Source organism: Oncorhynchus clarkii, chromosome 17 (genome assembly GCF_045791955.1).
Source record: "Oncorhynchus clarkii lewisi isolate Uvic-CL-2024 chromosome 17, UVic_Ocla_1.0, whole genome shotgun sequence".
NCBI lineage: Eukaryota > Metazoa > Chordata > Actinopteri > Salmoniformes > Salmonidae > Oncorhynchus > Oncorhynchus clarkii.
Window position 1 is genome coordinate 2,655,734 of NC_092163.1, and position 19,543 is coordinate 2,675,276.

At 41.4% G+C, this 19,543-nt stretch overlaps 1 protein-coding gene across 1 annotated transcript; it reads left to right on the forward strand.

The window, feature by feature from the left end:
* The first annotated feature begins 1,348 nt into the window (after window positions 1-1,348).
* LOC139370072 (zinc finger protein 271-like) lies at window positions 1,349-13,726 on the forward strand. The gene is made up of 3 exons (XM_071109386.1): window positions 1,349-1,381; window positions 10,963-11,179; window positions 11,757-13,726. Exons 2-3 carry the CDS (start codon window positions 10,981-10,983, stop codon window positions 13,538-13,540), a joined length of 1,983 nt encoding a protein of 660 aa, XP_070965487.1. The 5' UTR covers window positions 1,349-1,381; window positions 10,963-10,980; the 3' UTR covers window positions 13,541-13,726.
* Window positions 13,727-19,543: the final 5,817 nt, after the last annotated feature.

Consider the following 19,543-nt stretch of genomic DNA (forward strand, 5'->3'; position numbering starts at 1 on the left):
TTTGTTCATTGTCTGTAGTTTATGCCTGCCCGTACCATAACCCCAATGCTAACATACTAACACCACAACATTGACATCAGAAAACCATACACATGGTCAGCGGTTGTGAGTCTGTTTGGACATACTGCCAAATTCTCTAAAACGACATTGGCGTCTTATGGTATAGAAATTAGCATTTGTTTCTCTGGCAACAGCTCTGGTGGACATTCCTGCAGTCATCATGCCAATTGCACGCTACCTCAAAACAGTGGCCTTTTATTGTCCACAGCACAAGTTTCACCTCTGTAATGATCATGCTGTTTAATCTGATTCTTGATATTCCACACCTGTCAGGTAGATGGACTATCTTGGCAAAAGATAAATGCTCACTAACAGGGATGTAAACAAATTTGTGCACAACATTTTGAGAGAAATAAGCTTTTAGTGCTTATGGAACATTTCTGGGATCTTTTATTCCAGCTCAGGAATCATGGGACCAACACTTTACAAGTTGCGTTTATATTTTTGTTTAGTGTATGTTGGCTAGACCTTCTATAAATCAATCATTTCACCGTATTAGCGTAAAATAAATATAGACTATGCAGAGCCTTTGGTCCATTCGGATCTATCAGCTGTAGTTACATAGACCCGAGATCCGATGACAATCAAACAGGACCCACCCTGACCCGAGGGACAAGTTAGAATTTCAGACCAGAATGGGCCCGGGTCTCGGGTATATGAAGACCTCTAATTGGCATCCAAAGTCAACAATATGAGTGTGTTGTTATGTCATGATCTGCTTGTAAACTGTAAAATGTTGTCACCTATCCTTCAACTGAATTATAAATACAAACAGTTCCAACTGTCTGTGTGGCTCCTCTTCTTCACTGAAAATGTATTATGTTGGTAGATTGTCTTTATCGATGACAAGTCAGTATAGTAACATGGTGATAATGAAGGATAACAGATGCTGTACACTGACTGTTGTAATAATATAACATCACACTGCTGATAGAAATATAATGTAATAAAAGCTGTCTTGTTTTTGTTGTTTTCGGGCGACAGGTAGCCTAGTGGTTAGAGCGTTAGACTAGTAACCGGAAGGTGGCTGGTTCGAATCCCTGAGTCGAAAAGGTACAAATCTGTCAGGCAGTTTAGGGGATGCCGTCATTGTAATTTATTTTATAAAATAATATGTGCATTTGTTTGGCCTGACTTCTGTCTGTCAAAGAGGCTAACAAAACATGTACAAACACTACGCTGATACGACGCTCACGAACATTTCCTGCCGCATCTCATAATCCAGACCAAACTCACTCGGAAAGTGGATACATTGTTTCCGCTGCTCTACGAGACCTCACCATTTCCAATTATTTTCAGCCAAACAGGAAATCAGTTCCAGGTAACCTATTGCTAATGATTATTATTTGTTTTAATTATGCTTGTAACACGGTCTGTAAACCAACGCATTCCAGGATGAAACCGCACTGGTTTCAGCGGCCTGGTTTTGTTGTTCCCCCAGCTAGTTAGCTGTTAGCCAGTTAGCAACATCTCCCGTCAAAACCCGTTTGTGTAGCTAGCTAACATACTAACTTTATTTCAGGGTCACTGTTGAAGTGACCATTTCATTTCATAGTTAGCCAGCTGTCTACTCATCGTGAGTAAAATGACTGTACCAAGGAATAGGCTAACCGGCTGCTCATTGTTTAGCCACAGATAGGTTGGTTATACAACATATATAGTTTAGCTATCTAGGTAGATAGCTCGCAAAATTATGACTTCCCGGCTACCGGTTTATGCAAACAGTTAATCCCTTGAACAAACCTACAGTGTCGTTGCGCAAAATGGTACGCAGCATCATCTGGATATTTGGGCAACAAAAATTCAACCTTCAGCTACAATTTCTGCCAAGCCGTCCACGTATACACCTACGCATGCACGTTCGATAAATTCGACGCAGTGATGGAAAAAAAAGTGGTTGTCATACTTGAGTAAAAGTAAAGATATCTTAATAGAAAATGACTCAAATAAAAGTCACCCAGTAAAATACTACTTGAGTAAACGTCTAAAAGTATTTGGTTTTAAATATACTTAAGTATCAAAAGTAAATGTAATGCTAGGGACACACCCCAACACTCAGACATAATTTAAAAACGAAGCATTTGTGTTTAGTGAATCCGCCAGATTTAGGTAGGAGGGATGACCAGGGACGTGCTCTTGATAAGTGTGTGGAAATGGACCATTTTCATGTCCTGCTAAGCATTCAACATGTAATGAGTACTTTTGGGTGTCAGGGAAACTGTATGGAGTAAATAGTACATACTTTTCTTTAGAAATGTAGTGAAGTAAAAGTTCTCAAAAATATAAATATTGTAACGACCCTGTGTTTATAAACGCGCTTGAGAATGCTTTTGCGGCACAGTCGATAGCGCGCTGGACTTCGGGGCTAGAAGGTCGAGGGTTCGAGTCCTGCTCCCATCCTGTTTCATTACAATATACATATTGTGATGATCAATGCATGGTCCCTTTCCCATGACTTTTTCAAGCAAATTAATAAGGAATGTCGTCATAAGAAGCAAAATTCGGGTTTCCATCAAAAAATAATGCAGCTGTGAAGCGGGGAAAAGTAACTAAGTATTTCGGGGTCACAGATCTTCTTCTTCTATGGTATAATGGCGTTCTCAACAATCGGATGTGCATTCCGCCACCCACTGTGGGGTGGATAATCAGGATCCTAAAAAGGAAATAATGTGGGTATTTCTTATTTATTTTTTCATTCAAACATTATGTATATACTGAGATGATGCATGTCTCTCCGCTCTAGTAATGGGAGTGGTTGTCCACAAAGCGGCACGGTGGGCTGTCTAGCTCCTCCCCTATCCTTTCTTTGAATTGGTGGATACATCTCATTATTGTAATCCGTTTTTGAATATTTGATGAGGGTTGTTGACGTCAACCGCCTGTATTCAATGGATTCGAGATGCTATGTCACTTTAATAATGCCACTTTAATAGTGTTTACAGATCTTGCATTTACTCATCTCATATGTATATACTGTATTTTATACCATCTATTGCATCTTGCCTATGCCGCTCGGTCATTGCTCATCCGTATATTTATATGTATATATTCCATCTCTTTACTTAGATTTGTGTGTATTAGGTAGTTGTTGTGGAATTGTTAGATTACTTGTTAGATATTGCTGCACTTTCGGAACTAGAAGCATAAGAATTTTGCTACACTCGTAATAACATCTGCTGACCATGTGCATGTGTGACCAATAACATTTGATTTTATTTATGCTACTAGCCTCATGCCATGAATATGCATAGCCATCTCGACTCCAAAATAGTGTCCTAGTTATATCAGTGCACTCGAAAACTACTTAAACATTACGAAAACTCTATTCGATCAAATAAACCTTGTGTAGCAAATAAGCCATTGCTTTTTTGTTGTTGACCAAATTCGACTCTCATTGAGAGAGACTCTCATTGACCTCCATACAAAAACTCCTTGCTTGGTGGGCAAAACAACGAAAAAACGCCACCTGCTGGAGGGACACAGATTTGCAGCCAAGTTGGGCATCTCTTCCTATCTGTGTATACAGTCGTGGCCAAACGTTTTGAGAATGACACAAATATAAATTTTCACAAAATCTGCTGACTCAGTTGGTATGATGGCAATTTGCATATACTCCAGAATGTTATGAAACGTGATCAGATTAATTACGAAGTCTCTCTTTGCCATGCAAATGAACTGAATCCCCAAAAAACATTTCCATTGCATTTCAGCCCTGCCACAAAAGGACCAGCTGACATCCTGTCAGTGATTCTTTCGTTAACTTCTTATGGCTGTGGGCAGTATTGAGTAGCTTTGATGAATAAGGTGCCCAGAGTAAACTGCCTGCTACTCATGCCAAGTTCCTAATATATGCATATTATTAGTAGATTTGGATAGAAAACACGCTGAAGTTTCTAAAACTGTTTGAATGATGTCTGTGAGTATAATAGAACTCATATGGCAGGCAAAAACCTGAAAAAAAATCCAACCAGGAAGTGGGAAATGTGAGGTTTGGAGTTTTTCAAGTCATTGCCTATCGAATATATAGTGTCTATGGGGGTCATATTGCACTTCCTAAGGCTTCCACTAGATGTCAACAGTCTTTAGAACCTTGTTTGATGCTTCTACTGTGGAGGTCTGCCAGAGTGCCATGAGCTGACCACGCGCATTCACGTGAGTTAGCTTGCGTTCCATTGCATTTCTACAGACAAAGGAATTCTCCTGTTGGAACATTATTGCAGATTTATGATAAAAACATCCTTAAGATTGATTCTATACATTGTTTGACATGTTTCTACGGACTGTAACGGAATTTTTTGACTTTGTCTGCTCGCGCCTCATGAATTTGGATTACTGGGCTGAACGCGTTAACAAAAGGAGGTATTTGGACATAAATGATGGACTTTATTGAACAAATCAACTGGGAACTGGGATTCCTGGGAGTGCATTCTGATGAAGATCATCAAAGGTAAGTGAATATTTATAATGCTATTTCTGACTTCTGTTGACTCCACAACATGGCGGATATCTGTATGACTTGTTTTGTTGTCTGAGCGCTGTACTCAGATTATTGCAGTGTGTGACTTTTTTTGGGTAAAGCCTTTTTGAACTCTGACACAGCGGTTGCATTAACTTTTTATGGCTGCAGGGGCAGTATTGAGTAGCTTGGATGAAAAGGTGCTCATTGTAAACGGCCAGCTCCTCAGTCTCAGTTGCTAATATATGCATATAAAAAAATATTGTCTGTGAGTATAACTGTGAGTATAACAGAACTGATATTGCAGGCGAAACCCTGAGGAAAATCAAAACAGGAAGTGGCTTCTATTTTGAAAACTCCATGTTCCATAGCCTCCCTTTGCTGGATTTAAAGTGATATGAACCAGATTCCTTATCCTATCGCTTCCTCAAGGTGTCAACAGTCTTCAGACATAGTTTCAGGCTTTTATTTTGAAAAATGAGCCAGAACGATAACATCGCGTCAAGTGGTCACATGAGTTTTGCTCGCGCAACAGAGTTTGGATAGGTATTGCTTTTCCCTCTCCTACTGTGAAAGACATTTGCGGTTGATATATTATCGATTATATATTTTAAAAACAACCTGAGGATTGATTATAAAAAACGTTTGACGTGTTTCTGTGGACATTATGGAAAATATTTGGAATTTTCGTCTGCGTTGTCGTGACCGCTCTTTCCTGTGGATTTCTGAACAAATAAACTGAGGTATTTTGGATATAAAAATAATCTTTATGGAACAAAAGGAACATTTGTTGTGTAACTGGGAGTCTCGTGAGTGAAAACATCAGAAGATCATCAAAAGTAAACAATTAATTTGATTGCTTTTCTGATTTTCGTGACCAAGATACCTGATGCTAAGTGTACTTAATGTTTTGTCGTGAGATCGATAAATTTACACAAACGCTTGGATTGCTTTCGCCGTAAAGCATAATTTCAAAATCTGACACGACAGGTGGATTAAGAAGAGGCTAAGGTGTGTTTTCCAATATTGCACTTGTGATTTCATGAATATAAATATTTGTAGATAATCAAAGGTTAGTGATTAATTTTATCTCTATTTCTGCTTTTTGTGACTCCTCTCTATGGCTGTGTTTTTTTGTGACTAGGTGCAGACCTAACATAATCGTTTGGTGTGCTTTCGTCGTAAAGCCTTTTTGAAATCGGACACTGGTGGGATTAACAACAAGATTATATTTTAAAATGGTGTAAAATACTTCTATGTTTGAGGAATTTTAATTATGAGATTTCTGTTGTTTTGAATTTGGCACTTTCACTGGCTGTTGTCATATCGATCCCGTTAGCAGGATCTAAGACATAAGAAGTAAACACAGGTGTGAGTGTTGACGAGGACAAGGCTTGAGATCACTCTGTCATGCTGATTGAGTTCGAATAACAGACTGGAAGCTTCAAAAGAAGGGTGGTGCTTGGAATCATTGTTCTTCCTCTGTCAACCATGGTTACCTGCAAGGAAACACGTGCCATCATCATTGCTTTGCACAAAAAGTGCTTCACAGGCAAGGATATTGCTGCCAGTAAGATTGCACCTAAATCAACCATTTATCGGATCATCAAGAACTCAAGAGAGCGGTTAAATTGTTGTGAAGAAGGCTTCAGGGCGTACAAGAAAGTCCAGCAAGCGCCAGGACCGTCTCCTAAAGTTGATTCAACTGCGGGATCGGGGCACAACCAGTACAGAGCTTGCTCAGGAATGGCAGCAGGCCGGTGTGAGTGTATCTGCACGCACAGTGATTCAAAGACTTTTGGAGGATGGTATGGTGTCAAGAAGGGCAGCAAAGAAGCCACTTCTCTCCAGGAGAAACATCAGGGACAGACTGATATTGAAGAATCAGTCCTGTGTCAACAGTAAAGCATCCTGAGACCATTCATGTGTGGGGTTGCTTCTGAGCCAAGGGAGTGGGCTCACTCACAATTTTGCCTAAGAACACAGCCATGAATAAAGAATGGTACCAGCAACTTCTCCCAACCATCCAGGAACAGTTTGGTGACGAACAATGCCTTTTCCAGCATGATGGAGCACCTTGCCATAAGGCAAAAGTGATAAGTAAGTGGCTCAACTAAGTGGCCCGGGGAACAAAACATCAATATTTTGGGTCCATGGCCAGGAAACTCCCCAGACCTTAATCCCATTGAGAATTTGTGGTCAATCCTCAAGAGGTGGGTGGACAAACAAAACCCCACAAATTCTGACAAACTCCAAGCATCGATTATGCAAGAATAAGCTGCCATCAGTCAGGATGTGGCCCAGAAGTTAATTGACAGCATGCCAGGGTTAGATTGCAGAGGTCTTGAAAAAGAAGGGTCAACACTGCAAATATTGACTCTTTGCATCAACTTCATGTAATTGTCAATAAAAGCCTTTGACACTTATGAAATGCTTGTAATTATACTTCAGTATTCCATAGTAACATCTGACAACAATATCTAAAGACACTGAAGCAGCAAACATTGTGGAAAGTAATATTTGTCATTCTCAACTTTTGGTCACGACCGTACTTTGTTTAGGAATAATTAGTGCGAAAATGTGCAGAATTATCTATATATTTTATAGTTGTTATCATAGTTCAAAAGGCACTGAGCTATCTTTATTTGCAGGTGCCTGGTAACAGTTGAATAAAATGAGAAAAAAGAAGAAACCCGCACACTGCTATTGATAGTATCACTGCTCTTTAATAAGCTTTACGTACGGGCTTTGAGGCCTTCGTCTGAGCTTTACGTACGGGTCTCGAGGCCTTCGTCTGAGCTTTACGTACGGGCTTTGAGGCCTTCGTCTGAGCTTTACGTACGGGCTTTGAGGCCTTCGTCTGAGCTTTACGTACGGGCTTTGAGGCCTTCGTCTGAGCTTTACGTACGGGCTTTGAGGCCTTCGTCTGAGCTTTACGTACGGGCTTTGAGGCCTTCGTCTGAGCTTTACGTACGGGCTTTGAGGCCTTCGTCTGAGCTTTACATACGGGCTTTGAGGCCTTCGTCTGAGCTTTACGTACGGGTCTCGAGGCCTTCGTCGGAGCTTTACGTACGGACTTTGAGGCCTTCGTCTGAGCTTTACGTACGGGCTTTGAGGCCTTCGTCTGAGCTTTACGTACGGGCCTCGAGGCCTTCGTCTGAGCTTTACGTACGGGTCTCGAGGCCTTCGTCTGAGCTTTACGTACGGGTCTCGAGGCCTTCGTCGGAGCTTTACGTACGGGTCTCGAGGCCTTCGTCGGAGCTTTACGTACGGGTCTCGAGGCCTTCGTCGAAGCTTTACGTGCGGGCCTCGAGGCCTTGGTCTGAGCTTTTGTGAGCTAAAAAAAAAGTGCACCCTTATGTAGACATTCCATCGAATGGAGTCGAGGGTAAAACAAATCAGTGCTACCAAATATAACAATACATAAAACGTGTTAAACACGTCTGCAAAAAACCACAATGAGGACATTTGACCTACCGAGCAAGTTTTCAAAAGATCATTGGGTCCAGTGCAAGGAAAAACACCAGAGTCACCTGAAATAGGGGCATAATTCATGTTGACATTTACAACGTCACGCGTTTCATCATTAAGACCTTGAGGAAATCATGTCTGGAGGATGAAAATACCAAAAACATTCTCTTTTACTAAGAGTATTATTTATATCACCTCCCCTGTCTGATTATCTAGACTTTCTCTCACAAAATCTAAAAGGTAGAAATGTCATGTTTTAGGTAATTAAAATGTTCTGCGACTGGATTATCCCTGTCCTTACTCCCGATATGAATTTTTGTATCCACAGATACTCTATTTTGAGAGAACGAGAGGTTTTACCAACATCACACAGCCCACATGGACATTTAATAATGTAGATAACATGAGTGGTGGAACACGTAATGATGTCATTTATTTGGAACCGTTTTCCTGTGTGTGGGTGCCAGAAACATTCACACTTCATCATATTGTTGCACTGTGTTCAACCTGTGCATTAATAGCTCCCATTTGGAAGAGGGCGTAAAAGAGGCTGGCTGATTTTAATTTTGTGGCTGGCAGTTGGCATGGACCAATTTATTGCGTAAATTGCGACCTTTCCTCGATACAATACGTGGTGGATTCTTAAATTCAGCTGGCAAAAGCTAGGTCCGTGGAATAAAACATGCCAGTGTTTTCTTGACAGCATCTCCGACTTTGTGCGAGTTCAAAGTGTATGTGGCGGTGAACATTACAGAGGGTTCTTTAACTCTAGTGGGTCTTTTTTTTGTAGCAGTTCATCTCGTATTTTCTCCAATGCCACATTAAGATCTTCATCCACACGGCAGGGTAGCCTAGTGGTTAGAGTGTTGGACTTGTAACCGGAAGGTTGCAAGATCAAATCCCCGAGCCGACAAGTAAAAAATCTGTTGTTCTGTCCCTGAACAAGGCAGTTAACCCACTGTTCCCCAGTAGGCTGTCATTTTTCAAAAATGTGTGGAGAGTAGCCTCTTAGAACCCTATTGCCCATCTTCGCTGCTTTTTCTAGATAGTACTCTGTGGAGTGGCATATACTCTGAAAAACGGCTTCTTGGAAGTCCTCTTCATAATGTCTCAGGGTGGATGCTGTCACCCTTGTAATAGAGTATTTCTGTCCGTTTCTTTGTTGTAAGTTGTAAACAGAGTTCCATTTGATTTCTCAATCCACATATCGAGGTAATGAACACATTTAGTGTCCCATTCAATAGTGAATTTGAGATTGGGGTCAATGTCATTGAGTAATGCCATAAAATCTGACAGCTCTTCTCCCCCCCCCCCCCCCCCCCCCCCCAACACATATGCAAATAAATTCATCAATATATCAATACCACTCATTCAGGACTTTATTCAAAAATAGATTTTTGATTTTCCTTGTTCACAATACGTTCTTCAAAACAACCCACAAAGTTTAGCACTGAGCTCTGAGCGAATGTGGAGCCCATCGATGTTCCATTCATTTGGAGGTATCAAACCTATAAATCATTATCAAACCTATAATAGTTTGGTCAAAACACATTGAGCTCCAGAATGACGTTTATTGGTGGGTATTCGTTAGTATCTCTGTCTCTCAAATAGTGAGCTAAGGCTGCCAGCCCCCACTGTATGGGGAATGCTAGTATGTAGACTCTCAAAGTATATCTATAAGATATTATTTGTTTATTTTTTTTCAAGCAAACAACAATGTTGTTTGTGTGTACTCTTATCTGGTGTACGTTGTGCTGCAGTAAAAGGTCCATTCTACCCAGGAACACTTCTAGTCTCCAAGTCCACAGAGTTTACACCCCCAGGAACACTTCTAGTCTCCAAGTCCACTGAGTTTACACCCCCAGGAACACTTCTAGTTTCCAAGTCCACTGAGTTTACACCCCCAGGAACACTTCTAGTCTCCAAGTCCACTGAGTTTACACCCCCAGGAACACTTCTAGTCTCCAAGTCCACTGAGTTTACACCCACAGGAACACTTCTAGTCTCCAACACCCCCAGGAACACTTCTAGTCTCCAAGTCCACTGAGTTTACACCCCCAGGAACACTTCTAGTCTCCAAGTCCACTGAGTTTACACCCCCAGGATCGTCGCTGCTCATTTTGCGTCCCTTAAAGAGTGACCAATCAGCTTTAATCCACTTGTTTGTCATATTGGACATAAATATCTGTGTCTATAAAGCCAGGGTCGAGCCTACTCACTAGAGTCTATAGAAGGGGTGGGCAAACTGTTTGGCTCAAGGGCCACATCGGGATTTTGAAATTCACATTTTGGGGGGGGACCAATTGTTTGTTAAATTCAATTTGCGGGGAACTCCCGAGTGGCGCAGCAGTCTAAGGCCCTGCATCGCAGTGTCACTACAGACACGGGTTCGATCCCAGGCTCTGTCACAGCTGGTCATGACTGGGCGACCCAGCATCGTCCGGGTTAGGAGAAGGTTTGAAAAGCTGAGATTTCCTTGTCCCATCCCGCTCCAGCGACTCCTGTGGCGGGCTGGGCGTATGCACGCTGACACGGTAGCCAGGTGTACGGTGTTTCCTCTGACACATTGGTGCGGCTGACTTCCGGGTTAAGCGGGCATTGTGTCAAGAAGCAGTGTGGCTTGGCTGGGTCGTGTTTCGGAGGACGCACGGCTCTCAACCTTCGCCTCTCCCGAGTCCATACGGGATTTGCAGCAATGGGACAAGACTGTAACTACCAATTGAGATGCCACGAAATTGGAGAGAAAAAGGAAACTTTTTTTTTTTTTAGGTTTAACTCAGCATCACTCTGTTACCTTGGAATTGTCCCTTATTCTAACACAAGAAAGTGCTTCTTTTTTTTGGGGGGGGGGGGGAGGGGGATTCCTGCTGGACAGGATGTGTGGATAGCTAGCTTAGATGTTTGTCTTTTCTAGAGCTATACCACGATCAAGGTTTGTGAAAATCACCCTGAACTCTTTTGGTCTCGTCTTTTAGATCCACCTCTAGCCTACCATGTCTGAATCGGGTTCTGGTTGTGGTGTTCCAGCCCAGAGAAGCTCACAGCTGGGTCCAGAGATGCTGTCAGTGATGCTGGATAACTGCAGTCAAACAGTGGAATTCAATGTGATTGTCAAGGAGGAGAGCGAGGAGAGAGAAATCAATGAGGGGGAGGAGGAAGAGAGAGAGGAGGACAGGAACTCTGTTGACTCAGGTAAATTCAGGCTAACATCCTCTTTGGTTCAGAGGTAAACAACCCAAAATAACCATTGATTTCCTGGTTCATTAAGAAATGTAAACTTACATATGTTTTTGGGTGTTGAATAAAATATTAATTCAGAATATTTAGGCAAGTTAGCAGGCTAACTCATTGATTCTGGTTTGTAGTATAAACCCTCAGGCTTCTGTATGTGTAAGAGGGAAGGCGAATGCCAAAACAAAAATGTCTACAGACCAATGTGCAATGCATTGTAATTTGACAATTGTGTTATACAGTGGGGCAAAAAAGTATTTAGTCAGCCACCAATTGTGCAAGTTCTCCCACTTAAAAAGATGAGAGAGGCCTGTAATTTTCATCATAGGTACACTTCAACTATGACAGACGAAATGAGAAAAAAAATCCCGAAAATCACATTGTAAGTTTTTTATATGTGTGATGCAACAAGCCCATTGCAAAGTATTTATTTCAATACTCTGTTAATTATAATGACTGAATCCTGCATTATTAAACTGAAATACTTTGTTTCTGTTTGTTTCTGTTTCTTATCCTATATCTGTTCATATTCTTACAGGAGAGAGCCCCAACCCAGACTCAGTCAACAAGCCCAGTTCCACAGCATCAATACTACCTGGCCGTGGGAGTTACCCCTGTCCTCAATGTGAGAAGAGTTTCAGTTCCTCAACTAACCTAAAGAATCATCAAAGAGTGCACACTGGAGAGAAACCTTTTGACTGCTCAACATGTGGGAAGAGTTTCAGTGAGAAAGTAAACCTCAAGAGACATGAGAGAGTACATAGTGGAGAGAAGCCTTACCACTGTACCACATGTGGGAAGAACTTCAATCATTCAGGAAGCCTTAAGCAACATCTGCGAATACATACAGGGGAGAAACCTTACCATTGCTCTCTTTGCGGGAAGAGTTTCAGTCGGGCAGGAGACCTGAAGACTCATCAGAGATCCCACAGCGAAGAGAAGCCGTACCACTGCTCTCTTTGTGGGAAGAGTTTCAATCAGCCAGGAAACCTAAAAAGTCATCAGCGAATACACATTGGAGAGAAGCCTGCCTGTGCTTTAAATTTGATTGTCAAAGAGGAGGAGGATGAGAAGGAAATCGATGAGAAGGAAAAGAGAGAAGTTGAGGAAGAGGAAGAAAATAGTGGTGTAATTAACCTAGGTACATCAAGACTTCCTGGTCGTGGGAGTTACCCCTGTCCTCAATGTGGAAAGAGTTTCAGTTCTTCAGGTAATCTAAAAAATCATGAGAGAGTACATACTGGGGAGAAACCTTTCCACTGTGCCACATGTGGGAAGAGTTTCAGTGAAAAAGTCAACCTCACGAGACACGAGAGGGTACATAGTGGAGAGAAGCCTTACCACTGCACCCAATGTGGGAAGAGCTTCAATCATTCTGGAAGCCTTAAGGAACATCAAAGAGTACATACAGGGGAGAAGCCGTACCACTGCTCTCTTTGTTGGAAGAGTTTCAGTCAGCCAGGAAACCTTAAGAAACATCAGAGAATACATACAGGGGAGAAGCCTTACCACTGCTCTCTGTGCGGGAAGAATTTTCGTTTCGCAGGAGACCTAAAGAATCATCAGAGATCACACAGTGGAGAGAAGCCTTACCAATGCTCTCTGTGTGGTAAGGGATTCACTCAGCTAAGAATTCTTAAAAGTCATCAGAGGATACATATTGGAGAGACGCCTGTCTGTGCGTTCAATGTATTTCTCCAGGAGGAGGAGAGTGAGAGGGAAATCAATGTGGAGGAAAAGAGAGATGTTGAGGAAGAGGAGGACAATAGTGGTGTAGTTGACCCAGATATATCAAGACTACTTGGTCGTGGTCGTTACCCCTGCCCTCAATGTGAGAAGAGTTTCCGTTCCTCAAGTAATCTAAAAAATCATCAAAGAGTACACACTGGAGAGAAACCTTTCCACTGCTCCCAATGTGGGAGGGGTTTCAGTGAGAAAGTAAACCTTAAGAGACATGAAAGAGTACATAGTGGAGAGAAGCCTTACCACTGCACCACATGTGGGAAGAGTTTCAATCATTCAGGAAGCCTTAAAGAACATCAGAGAATTCATACAGGTGAGAAACCTTACCACTGCTCACTGTGCGGAAATAATTTCCGTTTTGCGGGAGACCTAAAGAATCATCAGAGATCACACAGTGGAGAGAAGCCTTACCACTGCACTCAGTGTGGAGAGAGATTCACTCAGCTAAGAAGTCTAAAAAGGCATGAGAGAATATCCATTGGAGCGAAGCCTGCCTGTGCTTTCCATGTGATTGTCCAAGAGGAGGAGGAGGAGGGAGGAGAGAGAGAAGTTGAGGGAGAGGAGAGTAACGTGAAATAAAGGTGAAGTGAGGATACTTAAGCTAACTCAATAGCTATTGAAATTCACACCTTTCCTTGCAATGGCATCTTCTGTGACAACATGGTCATGGACAGCACCATTTAGGGCTATCTTCATCTTCTTTTACTTCTATGAGTGTATTGGAAGTTCACAAATGAACTCAACTTGAATACCACCACCACCTAATGTGCTGGAGAGTGTATTAATCTGACCTTTATTTTGACAGGGAGTCAATACTGAGACCGAGGTCTCTTTTCCAGATGAGGCCTGTAATAGCACCACAATACACATTAAACTACCCATTCATATACACATGAATACACAATAAACACATTCAACTACACATTCGTATGCACGTTAAAATACATGTTATTGTACACAACAATATACGAAAACCAAAACAAACATATTCGGCAACAAGGTCTCATAACAACTGTCTGAAAGGCCCTGAAGGCACTAATTCCTGCATTGTAGATCATTCCACACACAAGGCGCAAGGAAACGAAAGGCTGATCAACTTAAATCTCTAGACACCAAAGGAGTCTCTATAAAGTTAATAAATCCTCTTTTTTTCCCCTCCAATTTTCACCTAAAATGACATACCCAAATCTAACTGCCTGTAGCTCAGGACCTGAAGCAAGGATATGCATATTCTTGATACTCCCAGGAATGATGGATCATTAACTTATACATTAACTTTCACACATCTAGATGGCCGGGCAGGTTGGGTGTGGAGCCAGAGACAGCAGGGGTTCAACCTGGAGAACCCAGTTCCTATATTTAAATAGAACAATAACAATTTAATGTATCAAATAAAACTATGCTACATTTTATCTCTGGCTGTGCTAAATTTTTGTTGTTGTTATGCATTCTCCTCAAACAATAGCATATGGTATTTTTCCTCTATAATAGCTACTGTAAATTGAACAGTGCAGTAAGATTAGCAAGAATTTAAGCTTTCTGCCCATATAAGACATGTCTATGTCCTGCAAAGTTTGCCGTTACTTACAATAGTTATGCTAATCAAATTAGCGCACGTTAGCACAACCGTCCCGGTATAGGGACACCGATCCCGTAGAGGTTTTTAACCAACCCTGTGAACGGGTTTGAGGCAGCTGCTCTTTTATAAATAGTATCACCATAATTGAGAACAGGTAGACAGGTTGACTGCCAAATCTGTTTCCTGCTGACTGTAGAGAGACTAGATCTGTTTTTGTAAAAAATAAAAAAAATAAAAAAACAGCTCATCGGTCTAGTTGGCCATTGTGACGTCATACATTTCATTGTAAACATTGGATGGTGAGAACAGAGGATTTTTACCACCAGCCAATGTGATGACATCACAGAAGCTCTCGCCATTCAAACTTCCTGTCAGTTCATTATGAACGCTTTAAAATGTGATGACGTCACAGAAGCTCTCGCCATTCACACTTCCTGCCAGTTCATTGTGAACTCTTTAACCTATTTTATATCCAGCAATGTTCTTTCCCCATTTTTTTATTTAATTTTTTTTTTTATTGCTCAAAATAAGTGACCAAACTACAGGGTTTTTAGGGAAGGGTTTAGCATGTCTAAACTGCTGAAGGTTTCCAAAAAGCACAGTGGTCTCCATCATTGGGTTCTGGAAGGGTTTAACATGTCTAAACTGCTGAAGGTTTCCAAAAAGCACAGTGGTCTCCATCATTGGGTTCTGGAAGGGTTTAACATGTCTAAACTGCTGAAGGTTTCCAAAAAGCACAGTGGTCTCCATCATTGGGTTCTGGAAGGGTTTAACATGTCTAAACTGCTGAAGTTTTCCCAAAAGCACAGTGGTCTCCATCATTGGGTTAGGGAAAAAATATGGAACTACCCAGAATTGGCCTGGAGCTGGCCATCTGACCAATCTGAGCAACTGGGGCAAGAAGGACCTTGTTCAGGCAGGTGACCAAGAACCCAATGACCACTGACGGAATTCCAGTGTTCCTGGGCTGAGATGGGAGAACCTGCCAGAAGGACAACCGTCTCCACAGAGCACTTTATCTGGACTTAATGGGAGAGTGGCCAGACGGAAGCCACTCCTAAGAAAAACGCACATGACAGCAGGCCTGGAGTTTGCAAAGAGGCACGTTAAAAAGACTCTGAGAGCATAAAGGCAAAAATATTCTGTGGTCTGATGAGACAAACATTTTAACTATTTGGCCTGAATGCAAAGCTCTATGTCTGAAGGGCAAAAAAACAGGAACAGTTCATCATTCGTCAAACACTATCCCTACCATGAAGCATGGTGCTGGCAGCGCAATGCTTTTCAGTGGCAGGTACTGGGAAGCATGGTGGTGGCAGCGTGATGCTTTTCAGTGGCAGGTACTGGGAAGCATGGTGGTGGCAGCGTGATGCTTTTCAGTGGCAGGTACTGGGAAGCATGGTGGTGGCAGCGTAATGCTATTCAGTGGCAGGTACTGGAAAGACTGATAAGGATATAGGGAACAATGAATGAAACCAAATTAGGGCTGACCCCATTTTTAGTCTACTGGTTGATTGTTTGGTCGATAGTTTGTTGGTCGGCTGAGATATCTTTAGGTGTGCAGTCAGAAATATATATATATATATGTATATGTGTGATATATATATATATATATATATATATATAATGTGTGTGTATGTATATATATATATATATATATATATATGTGTGTATAGCCGTTGAATTTGCCACCATTTCCTAGACCATGTTGCTATGTGCATAACAGCAAAGTTAACCCTCATATTGGTGTTGTTTACACTATTCCCAACGGGCAGAATAATATTATTGTAATCTTAAAACAGCCTCTGTTTGTCACGCATAATATGCACGCAGCTCTGGCTCCTATACCCTCCCTCCTTTCTCTTGATCTCGTGCATCTTTGTTGTTATTGTCGTGATCGTCATTATAATAACGTCATTGTCATTCGTAGGCTTCTTATAATAGGACTCTTCTATAACCACCATCGAGCTGTGGGCTTAAGAGCGCGTCCTGTTTTAGTCTTAATACTGTAACGTCGCTCTGTGTCAATCAATCATTTGTTCGTGTCGTGTCATCGCACAGCATGCGAGTCATTCATGCAATCAATCATTTGTTTGTTTCGTTTCGTGTCATCGCACAGCATGCGAGTCATTCACGCAATCAATCATTTGTTTGTTTCGTTTCGTGTCATCGCACAGCATGCGAGTCATTCATGCAATCAATCATTTGTTTGTTTCGTTTCGTGTCATCGCACAGCATGCGAGTCATTCATGCAATCAATCCTTTGTTCGTTTCGTGTCGTGTCATCGCACAGCATGCGAGTCATTCATGCAATCAAGCATTTTAGTTTTAACATGAAAGAACAAAGGGAGTTTTGGGTAATTAGCCTGAACAATAAATAAACCGGCCTAAACAATAAATAAACCGGCCTAAACAATACATAAACCGGCCTAAACAATACATAAACCGGCCTAAACAATAAATAAACCGGCCTAAACAATACATAAACCGGCCTAAACAACACATAAACCGGCCTAAACAATACATAAACCGGCCTGAACAATAAATAAACTGGCCTAAACAATACATAAACCGGCCTAAACAATACATAAACCGGCCTAAACAATACATAAACCGGCCTAAACAATACATAAACCGGCCTGAACAATACATAAACCGGCCTAAACAATACATAAACCGGCCTAAACAATACATAAACCGGCCTAAACAATACATAAACCGGCCTAAACAACACATAAACCGGCCTAAACAATAAATAAACCGGCCTGAACAATAAATAAACCGGCCTAAACAATACATAAACCGGCCTAAACAATAAATAAACCGGCCTAAACAATACATAAACCGGCCTAAACAATAAATAAACCGGCCTAAACAATACATAAACCGGCCTAAACAATAAATAAACCGGCCTAAACAATACATAAACCGGCCTAAACAATACATAAACCGGCCTAAACAATAAATAAACCGGCCTAAACAATACATAAACCGGCCTAAACAACACATAAACCGGCCTGAACAATACATAAACCGGCCTAAACAATACATAAACCGGCCTGAACAATAAATAAACCGGCCTAAACAATACACAAACCGGCCTAAACAATAAATAAACCGGCCTAAACAATACATAAACCGGCCTAAACAATAAATAAACCGGCCTAAACAATACATAAACCGGCCTAAACAATAAATAAACCGGCCTAAACAATACATAAACCGGCCTAAACAATAAATAAACCGGCCTGAACAATACATAAACCGGCCTAAACAATACATAAACCGGCCTGAACAATAAATAAACCGGCCTAAACAACACACAAACCGGCCTAAACAATAAATAAACCGGCCTGAACAATACATAAACCGGCCTAAACAATACATAAACCGGCCTAAACAATAAATAAACCGGCCTAAACAACACACAAACCGGCCTAAACAATAAATAAACCGGCCTGAACAATACATAAACCGGCCTAAACAATACATAAACCGGCCTAAACAATACATAAACCGGCCTAAACAATAAATAAACCGGCCTAAACAATACATAAACCGGCCTAAACAATACATAAACCGGCCTAAACAATAAATAAACCGGCCTAAACAATACATAAACCGGCCTAAACAACACACAAACCGGCCTAAACAATAAATAAACCGGCCTGAACAATAAATAAACCGGCCTAAACAATACATAAACCGGCCTAAACAATAAATAAACCGGCCTAAACAACACACAAACCGGCCTAAACAATAAATAAACCGGCCTGAACAATACATAAACCGGCCTAAACAATACATAAACCGGCCTAAACAATAAATAAACCGGCCTAAACAACACATAAACCGCAATTCACAAATCCATGCAACTGTTTTACTCTTTGCTGTAATAAAGGATTTATATATTTTTTCTTTTACAAAAAAATGAATTTAGTGTTGTTTACGCTGTTCCAAACATGTTTCAAGGGTTGAGGGAGTAGGGAATGTTTTTCCGAAACAAATTATGTATTTTGGTAACAGACTTTTTGAGTCAAAAGAAACAAGTAAGAAACACAATGGGTGTAATTATGGCGCAGCTTCAGCACTGACAGTGGAGATAAACACTGTGGTGTGGGGCCTGTTCACTGCAGTAGGGAGGAGAAATGGTGCGCTTAAAGCATCAGACAAGCTCAGTGCATATAGTTGATTTTTATTCAAACACATATGGAAAAATACACGTTTAAACATTTCGACCAATCGATTGGTCAAAAAAAAACAGACGACTCTCGGTCGACCAATTTCTACATTTTTTGTAGGGAAAAGCTCTAAGCCAAATAAAGGCAAATCCTTAATGAGAACATGCTTCAGAGTGCAAACGACCTTAGACTGGGGTGAAGATGACTTTCCAACAGGACAATGACCCCAAGCATACAGCCAAAGAAATGCTGGAATTACTTTAGAACAAAAATGTGAAAATCCTTGAGTGGCCCAGCTAAAGCCCAGACTTGAATCCCATTGAAAATCTGTGGAAAGACTTGAAGATTGCTGTTCACTACTGCTCCCCATCTAACTCAACAGAGCTTGAAAAAGGCTGCAAGGAAGAATGGGTGTAATCCAGATGTACAAAGCTGATACAGACATACCCAAGATGACTCGAAGCTGATCCAGACATACCCAAGATGACTCAAAGATGATCCAGACATACCCAAGATGACTCGAAGCTGATACAGACATACCCAAGATGACTCGAAGCTGATACAGACATACCCAAGATGACTCGAAGCTGATCCAGACATACCCAAGATGACTCGAAGCTGATCCAGACATACCCAAGATGACTCGAAGCTGATCCAGACATACCCAAGATGACTCGAAGCTGATCCAGACATACCCAAGATGACTCAAAGCTGATCCAGACATACCCAAGATGACTCGAAGCTGATCCAGACATACCCAAGATGACTCGAAGCTGATCCAGACATACCCAAGATGACTCGAAGGTGATACAGACATACCCA